This window comes from Capricornis sumatraensis, chromosome 23 (genome assembly GCF_032405125.1).
Source record: "Capricornis sumatraensis isolate serow.1 chromosome 23, serow.2, whole genome shotgun sequence".
Lineage (NCBI taxonomy): Eukaryota > Metazoa > Chordata > Mammalia > Artiodactyla > Bovidae > Capricornis > Capricornis sumatraensis.
The window spans coordinates 23433865-23442056 of record NC_091091.1 but is presented as its reverse complement, the minus strand read 5'-3'; the positions used below and the strand labels follow the sequence as shown (position 1 = coordinate 23442056).

Sequence of the window (8192 nt, the reverse complement as noted above, 5' to 3'; positions counted from 1 at the left end):
GATGCTCCTTTTTTTTTTTTTTTTTGTGGGGGAGACCTGGCGTTTCTGCTTTCTGCTGAGACCACCTCCACCCCTGACACCAGCAGTCCCCCTCCATCCTGGGGCCTGGCTCAGACACAAGCCAGGAGTTGGGGTTGAGCTGGTTTCCCTCCTTTTGCCCTGAGGGCTCACCCTCTCCCTTGCCAGAGGTGGAGGATGGATGTCCAAGCTGAGGCCCCGTGCACAGGCCAGGCAGTGCAGCCTTGCTTCCCTCCTTCAGTGGGCCCTGCCCTTTGTGTCGCCTCCACCTCCATTAAAACTGCTCCCGACTTGCTGGCTGGGCCTCCTCCTCTCTCCGGTGCCTGGCCTGAGGCCAGGGTAGGCATTTGCTTCCCGAGGACAAGTGTCACACACATCAGGGGCTGCTGTAAGTTGGGGAGGAGGCCAGGCCCCCTCCCTTTCCCATGAGAATCTTTTATTTGCCCCAACTGAAGGGTGGGCATGGGGTGTTAAATAAGAACTGGAACAGGCAGGGTCACTGTACAGAGGGGGCCCGGAAGGGGCTGGTGGGTAGGGAGCGGTTCAGTGCACCTGAGGCTGGGGGCGCCCGTGGCAGAGCCCTCCTGGCGGCTCAGGGGGTGGGCCCAGCTTCTCTGTTTCCTGTTCCACCGACTGGCTCCCATAGGCACTGTCCTCCTTCACCTCTGCTGGGGGAGTGGACGCGGGAAAGGGTGCAGGGAAGCATCAGGCCTTAGGCCTCCCACCCTCCAAGCCCAGATCCACCTCTCAGTTATAGCCCCTTTACCTGTGCTGGGCAGCTTTTCCTGGGTCTCTGGACCTTTCAGCAGCCTCACCCCCTCCTCCAGGCCCATGTCAGACAGGGCATTCAGCAGGCCTGCCAAGTCGCCACCAGCCAGCTGAGGAGAAGGAGGAGGCATGAACCAGGAGTTGTGGTTAGGGTGTGGGATCCCTGAGGAAGCACCAGAGATCTGAGACTGGGGCATGGAGCATGGGCCGGGGCCTGACTGACCTGGTAACTGCGCAGGAGGCTGCCACTGGGCGAGGCTGTCCTTCGATACGTGTCCACCAGACTGCGCAGCCCCAGCCGTTCTGCCAGCTCCGCCCAGCTGCCCTGGGCTCCTGGCCCGTCAAGCAAATGCTCCAGGTTCTGTAGGACTGTATCTTCAAGGGGTATCTCTGGCCCTGAAGGGGACACACACATAAACATGTTAGTTACCCCCAGAGATGGCAAAGACAGACACCCAAATGTCACCTTTATCTCAAGGCAACCTGATAGATAGTGCAGGCGGGGCCACTGGGGCAATGGATGGAGGATGGGGATGGAGAAAGGGAGACCTCCTTCAGTGGTCCCGAAGGACAAGAGACCGCTGTGAGCAGGGGTCAGGGGTCTGGCAGAGGGGAGGGAGAGCTCTTCACCTGCAGGGCTGGGCGGGGTCAGCGGCGGCGCCATGGTGTCCTGAGCAGCGTTTAGCAGCAAGGTCTTCACCTAGGGAGACAGCTTCAGCCATGGCTACCTCCCATCACAGTCCTTGACCCCAGGTACCAGCTACTCAGGACCCCATGTACAAGCCCAGATGCCCCATCCCCTGGTACTGGCTGGCCTCACCTTGCTACTGCGAGTGAGGTCAAGAGGTGTGTGGCCCCGGAAGCTGCCTCGGGTGTCCCTCTCAGGGCTCTCGGAATCTGAGTCACTACCAGAGGTGGGAGGCGAAGGCAGTGGGCACAGGGGCTCCTCGTTCTCTGCGTGGATGTCAGCACCTGGGGCAGGGAGATAGTCACGGGGAGGCTCCCTCGGAGCCCACAAAGTGCGGGATTGGGAGGTACCCCCTTTCCCCCGTCAGCCCTGTTCATAAGCCCCCGAGGGTGGGACTGACCAGCCTTCAGAAGGAGGCGGGTGAGGGTTGGGGATCCCAGTCCAGCTGCCAGATGTAGGGGTGTGTTTCCCGCAAAGGTTCGGGCATTCACGTTGGCCCGGAGCTGTGGGGTGCGAGGGAGGGGTTGATCATAGCACTGACTGATCCGCTGGGCCTCCCCCAACACCTTCACCCGTCCCCAGCCCTTGGCTCCACGTCTTCCACAGTCCTCAGTCCCACCTTGGTAACGAGATGGGTGACCAACCCCAGCTCCTCCATCTCTGTGGCTAGATGCAGGGCTGTCCGGCCCCCCTGACGCTCTGCAGCCTCCACTTCAGCCCCATTCTCCACCAGCAGATCGAGGCACTCGGGGCTTCGGGCACGGACTGCCAGGTGGACTGGGTATAGCCCTAGTGATACAGGGTATTCAGCCCGCAGCTCTGCCCCTAATGTGAGCCCTTGACCAGCTGACCTCCACACCTCACATCCACTGTAGGCGCTCCCCAGATCCTCTCCCTGGTGCCCACTCTTGCCTGCTGGTTCAGATGAGGTGATGAACTCACCTTCGAAGTCGGGCACATGCAGCAGTTGGGGCATGGCAGGAACCCCACTCCGCAGCAGGGTGCACAGCATGTCGGGGGCGCTGGCACCTGCCCGGAGTGCCAGGTGCACTGCTGAGTCTCCATGCCGATCCAGCAGTGCTGGGTCTGCGCCCACCTGCAGCAGGAAGCTCACCACCTTCGTCTGCCCTGTGATCACTGCCAGGTGCAGGGGCGTCTGGGGAAGGCAGGCAGGGTGAGCCAGGCCTGCTCCTTGCCTCACCTACCTGACTTCCAACCCCTCCCCCTCACCAATAGAGACCCCTCACCTGGTGCAAGTGATTGGTGATATTAACCACGCCGAGGTGTGGGGCGTGGTAGATGACGTGGGCTATTTGCTCAATGACGGTGGTCTGCCCGTGGATGATGGCCAAGTGCAGCGGCCTAGGGATTGGTGGGTGAGACTCTGGCCTAGGAAGCTCAGCAACTCGTTTTGCTTTACTCGCAAAACTTCACCACCTCCATAATCTCCCTCTCTCCAGCCCACGGAAGTAAATCCTTCCGCGCACCTTTTGTGGTAAGTGCATACTATTACTGTGCCCCTTAATCGACAAAACTGAAGTTTACAGAGATTTAAGTATCTTGAACAGAACTAGAGCGTAGCGAGGCCGAACTTGAAACTGGGTCTCCCTAACTCCGGAGCCCTGGCTCTATAGGTCCCTTCCCTGCTCCACACCCCCACGACCTTGCACCGGCGGCGTGCGGAGCCCTGGTCCCCGCCCGCTCTCCCGCCCACCTACGTGTCTCCGTTCTCATCCTGTGCCGTCAGCAGGTGGCGCTGTCCCGCCAGCAGCGAGCGCGCGTCCGCCGTGACGCCGTAGTCCAGCAAGGCTCGAGCGCTGCGCTGCGCCAGGCCGAACAGCCGTGCGTTGTACTCCCGGGCTGGGGGTGACAGGGGGCGTGGGTGTGGGCTAGGTCCCCACCCGCAGCGTCCCGACCGCTGGGATTCCCGAGGTCATACCTCGATGCAGCAGCTCCGGGGCTTGCTGTTCGCGCTTGGGCGTCCCGGGGGGCGCGCTCGGCTCTGCTGCTTCCTCCCCAGCATCCACACTAGGCGTCTCGGCGGCCATCTGCGCCCCACCCCCGCCTCCCGGGTAGCAGCCCATTGGGGCCGCGCCCGACTGGTAGGGGCTGTAGGCCAAGGAGGAGGGGAAAAAGCCGAGGCTGCCACCTGTGGATACAGGCAGAACTGTGGGCAGAGGGCACCAGGAGGACTCTCCCAGATTTCTTCCCCACAACTTTTCTCCCCTTTATCCCATCCTCCTCCATTGCCCTTCCTGCCACCAGCACCACCTCACCTCCTCCTCCAGCTCCTCCATAACCCCCAGCCGAGCCCCCAGAGCCTCCACCCATGTGGGAGCCACCTCCAAAGGGCTGGGAGAAGGTGGGCAAGGCTTTCCTCCGCTTCCGCTGCACCTCCTCCTTGTCTAGGGGTAGAGGGAAATGAGATGTTAAAACCCCAACTCGCACCAGCCTCAAGAGCCCTGTCCCACTCTGGTAATGGCCTTTCCCCCAAAAGCCCTCAGGCTGGCTCCTAGGGCCACCTCTTTCTGGGACATTCCCTACTCCTGATTTCACTCATGGGTCCCCTGATCTAGTTCTTGGGACCTCCAGTCAAGCCCTGGCCTCCAGCCCCCCTGGGATCTTCAGCCCAGCTCCACCTTCTACCAGAGGATAATAGGTGAACTGTTTGGAGTCAGAGACATCCCCCCCACGCTTGCGTTTCAGTTGCAGGAACACGGTTACAGGACGCTCAATCTTCATCTTGTGATAGGGAGGTGTCCGGAACACAATGGCATACTGGAGGAAGGAGGACATAGGTGTCATTAAGGCCTTACTTAATTTGAGCCCAGACCCAGCCCTGGCCCTAGGGTACCTGTTTGTGAACATCTGTGGGAGAGAAGTCCCCAAAGGCTTGCCATCCATTCTCATCATCCTCGTAGAACCGAACCTCGATGTCATCTACAGGGAAAACTGAATCTATAGGGCCATTTGTCCTGAAGCCGTGTTGCTCTCCAAGCTTGATGCCCATCACTAGCTCCCAGCCTGGGCTCCAGCCTCACCTTTCTGCACCTTGTCACAGAGCAGATAAACCTCATCTCCACCCCGCACAGAGCCAGCTGTCTTGTCCATTCGAGAAATCTTCAAGTTTGAGGCTCCAGGAGACTCTATGGAGATGGCATATCAGTTACTTGAGATGATTCAATAGCCATGGTCCCAACTAGGGAGCCAGGTGCTTTGTATTTTAACAACCCCAAGAGACACAGGAACTGCCAGTATCTTCATTTACTCAGAGAGGGGACATGACTTGCTCAAGATCACTCAGCTCATACATGGTGGGCCCAAGTTCAAACCCAGGCGTATCTGACTCCACAGTTCGAGGCTGCCCTCCACACTCCCTGTGGCACCCAGACCCAGCACCCCAGGTGGTCAGGATACTCACTGCTGTCATGTATGGGCTGGGAGATAACTGGCTTCAGGGGCAGAGAGAAGGAGCCATCACTGGCTCGAAGGAAGGCAGAAAAGCGCAGACGCACAATGCTCAGATCCATCACTTTCTTCAGTTCCTTGGCCTCCTGCTCCAACTCTCGACGCTCAGCCTCTGGGCAGTGGGCATACATATGACCCCTGGACTCCTCCTCTATTCCTTCCATGACCACCTCCCATGACTCCCTCCATATCCCCCATACCCGTAAGGCCCTGGGGCCTGGAGCGAAGACGCTGCCTCTGAAGTTTTTGTATCATAATCTCCATCATGTTCTTTTTAGTCACATGGAGGACACCCAGGTTGTTAAATCTGTGTGGGGGCAGGGAGAAGTCAGAGGCCTTGCGGGCAGTTCTTTCCTCCTGAGGCACCCTCCCCACCGGCAAGGCTCGGCCCTGCTCTACTTCCTCTAGGAAGCTTTTCTAGTTTTTACTTGGGGCCCTGGGTTCTGGGGCCAACCAGAGTCTTTCCCCTTGGTCAGATGCTAAGCTCACAAAGGTGGGCTGGGACCTAGGACTGGCAAGCAATGAGGGGCACACCAGTGGGGACCAGAGGTAGGGGGTACCGGACACCTACTGGGCAGTCATGTCCTTGGGCCCCACAGAAACTGCGCAGACCCCCAGCTCCGAGCACTGTTTGCCCACCAGACTGTGAGCATGGGCACGAGGTGGGTCACTGTGTGTTACCAGGTCCACCTCAATCTTGGCAGGTCCCTCGTAGTTACAGATCTGTGAAGGGTGAGGGCTGTCAGTAATGCCCATGGACACACTGTCCACTAGCCCACCCTCCAGCACCACCCTGGCTCACCTTGACTGTGGGATAAGTCTTCCGGCCCTTCTCGCTAGAGGCACCTGGCAGTCCTCCATGGGAAGGGCCTTCACAGCCATATCGAAATCGGAAGCCTCGCTGAAGGTGCCAGGGCAGAGTGACATTGTGACCAGGAGAAACATCCCCCCTCACCAGCCACATCCCCAGCCAGCAGTGACCATAATGACTGGACGTATGTATCCTGAATCACCACCATGCCACTGTGATCAGCAGCTGCTAACAATCCAAACCCGAAGTGGGTCTGTGATCAGTTACCCTGCCCGTGGCCACCCAGCTACAACTGTCCCACTTGCCCCCAAAATTGAAGCCATCCCTTCTACTTGCTCACCTGCTTAGGCTGTTCCACAATCACCAGGTAGGGACCATCAGCTGGGGACAGAGGAGCCTTGCTGAGCCAGGACCTCTGAGCCCATTCCCAAGACAGAGGGCACACACCACATGCTCCTCCCTCCTCCTCCCTCCCGCTCTCTCCAAGACAAGGGCAGGTCAGGGGACTTATTAACCTGTCTCTGGGGCTGGCTCCTTGGGCTCCACAATGGACGGGTTGAATTTGAAATCATCATATTCAATGATGCCATCCAGACCCTGGTATGGAGACAGACTGAGATGGCAGCTGATTCTGAGCCACCCCCAGAACCCTCCAACTCTCAGCTCTCTAAACCATTAGCAATCACCCCCTCTCCTAGGCAGGCCCATAAAAAAGCTCCTACTGAAAGCAGTTTGCAGAGACTGACTGACAGGCAGGGTGAAATAATCTGAGGACATTAGAGGTGCAAGGGAGTAGAAGGGACTAGGACAGGCAGGCAGACAAGCAGACAGGCACAGGGGGGCAGCCGGCAGGCTTTGAGGCCAGGCGGCGTGACTCACTGGGTCGTAGCAACTGTCCATGACTCTGGGCTAGGCCCGGCTCTGTCCGGTGGCTTCGGCCGGGTTCTGTTTCCCAGAGTTTCAGGCGCCCGCCTTAGGTGGGGAGGAGTGGCGGGTGTAGGGAGAGATAGATCAGGACGGGAGTTGGGGGGAGAGAGGGGCCCAAATTTAGGGGAGGGTCCGATCTCCTCCAGCTACCCGTCCGGGTGTGGCGGGCAGGATCCGGTGGAGGGCGAGATCCGGAGTTGGGCTGGGCCAGGCCGGGGAAGGGGCAGGAAAGTTAGAACAGCTTAGGAAAGTCCCGAAAATACCAGGGGGAGGCGGGGCCAGGGGGCGGGCCTGGAAATGACGCCAGTGACCACGCCCCCGGGCGGGAGGGGCGCGAGGTCGTCTCTTCGCTGGCCGGAGAGGGCCTGCAGCGTCTCTGCAAGCAGAGGGGCAATCAAACCCAGGAAAGGCCCCGCGGGGTTGGGGGGGCACCCCCCTCCTCTCTCCAGGCCGGCGCCGGGGACTGGGGGTCTTTCAAGGCCGGAGGAAGCTCCTAGTCCGGGGACCGGCCCCCCCCCTTCCCCCTCCTGGAGCAACCTTGGGATTTTCTACCCTCAGGGAGGCCACGGCTGATTCACCCCGGGGGGTTTTGGGGGGACATTCCTGCTGTAGGAAGGCCTCCACCCCGAAGGCCTGTAGGTGGGGGCTCTTCCGAGTAGAGGGCCCCGGGGTTCTGTCCCGAGAAGCAGTCTCTGAGGCCAAGGGGCCGGAGGGGGTGTTGGGATGGGCACCTCCATTCCCTCTTCCCGAAAATCTCAACAGTCGTTGATTCCCACACCGCACCTGCTTTGGTTGCCCCGCCCCCGCCCCTGTCCCATGGCCGTATGTAACACATGTACAGGTGTCTAGTATGTTTCAGCCCATGTGCTTGCGCATTGTGTGCATGGCGTGGACATGCGTGTACAGGTAAGAGTCCTTAAGCTTATTAGTGTGGACACATGTCAGCGTGTATCTGAGGGCACAGGGGAACCTGTCGTTGAGTTTCTGCGTGGAGGGTGTGTGTCCAGGCACCTGTGCACGGGTGAGTGTGTTTTGCGTATGCATGTGTGTGCGAGTCTGAATACATGGGCGATCCTGTGCACCTGCGGGCATACGTGTAGATGGACGTACGGCCCGTATCTTTGTACAGGATATCGATGTGTATCCGCGTGTCCTGTTCGTATGCGCGCTCTCTGAATGCGCAGATGCCGCTCTTCAGCTCTAGAGCTCGGTCAGCTAAGGACCCTCCTCCCGCCCTTGCCGGTGTCCCACCACCCAGGGGTCTGAACCCGGCCACTCACCGCGGCGGTGGCTCCGGTTCAGGATTCTCTCCCGGCCGGACCCACCTCGGACGGGTCGCGACACCTCTCCCACCACCAGGACTCCAGCCGGGAAAGCCCCTTTTCCGCCCCCGGGAGGGGGGAATTCCCGTGACGTTTCCGTGCGTCACTCGCCATGCCCTTTTTCATTGGCTGAAAGTTTAACTCCTGGACTTACACAGCCAATCGGGAGTGACTCAGGGGCGCCCCTTGG

General features: G+C 59.7%; 1 protein-coding gene across 2 annotated transcripts; it reads right to left on the bottom strand.

Annotated features, from left to right (window-relative positions):
* Positions 1–448: 448 nt before the first annotated feature.
* NFKB2 (nuclear factor kappa B subunit 2) lies at positions 449–8033 on the bottom strand. Of its 2 annotated transcripts, none has more exons than XM_068961325.1 (23): positions 7961–8033; positions 6633–6725; positions 6269–6350; positions 6094–6134; positions 5745–5843; positions 5514–5665; positions 5143–5249; positions 4896–5054; positions 4516–4620; positions 4329–4414; positions 4114–4252; positions 3751–3879; positions 3414–3623; positions 3193–3334; positions 2722–2836; positions 2417–2630; positions 2094–2263; positions 1875–1977; positions 1607–1758; positions 1417–1486; positions 1010–1182; positions 785–896; positions 449–686 (listed from the first exon to the last, which is right to left on the bottom strand). In XM_068961325.1, exons 2-23 carry the CDS (start codon positions 6651–6653, stop codon positions 562–564), a joined length of 2706 nt encoding a protein of 901 aa, XP_068817426.1. In that variant the 5' UTR covers positions 6654–6725; positions 7961–8033; the 3' UTR covers positions 449–561. The 2 variants fall into 2 exon arrangements, with proteins under 2 accessions (XP_068817426.1, XP_068817427.1); XM_068961326.1 differs by having other exon boundaries at positions 449–683.
* Between the last annotated feature and the right edge of the window lie 159 nt (positions 8034–8192).

Bases quoted from the DNA above. Each gene is read 5' to 3' on its own strand.
- NFKB2 (XM_068961325.1), bottom strand. From the start codon at position 6,653: ATGGACAGTTGCTACGACCCA. The intron at 6,351-6,632 runs GTGAGTCACGCC...TCTCCATACCAG, and splicing joins TGGACAGTTGCTACGACCCA to GGTCTGGATGGCATCATTGA. The intron at 1,978-2,093 runs GTGGGACTGAGG...CGCACCCCACAG, and splicing joins TCACCCATCTCGTTACCAAG to CTCCGGGCCAACGTGAATGC.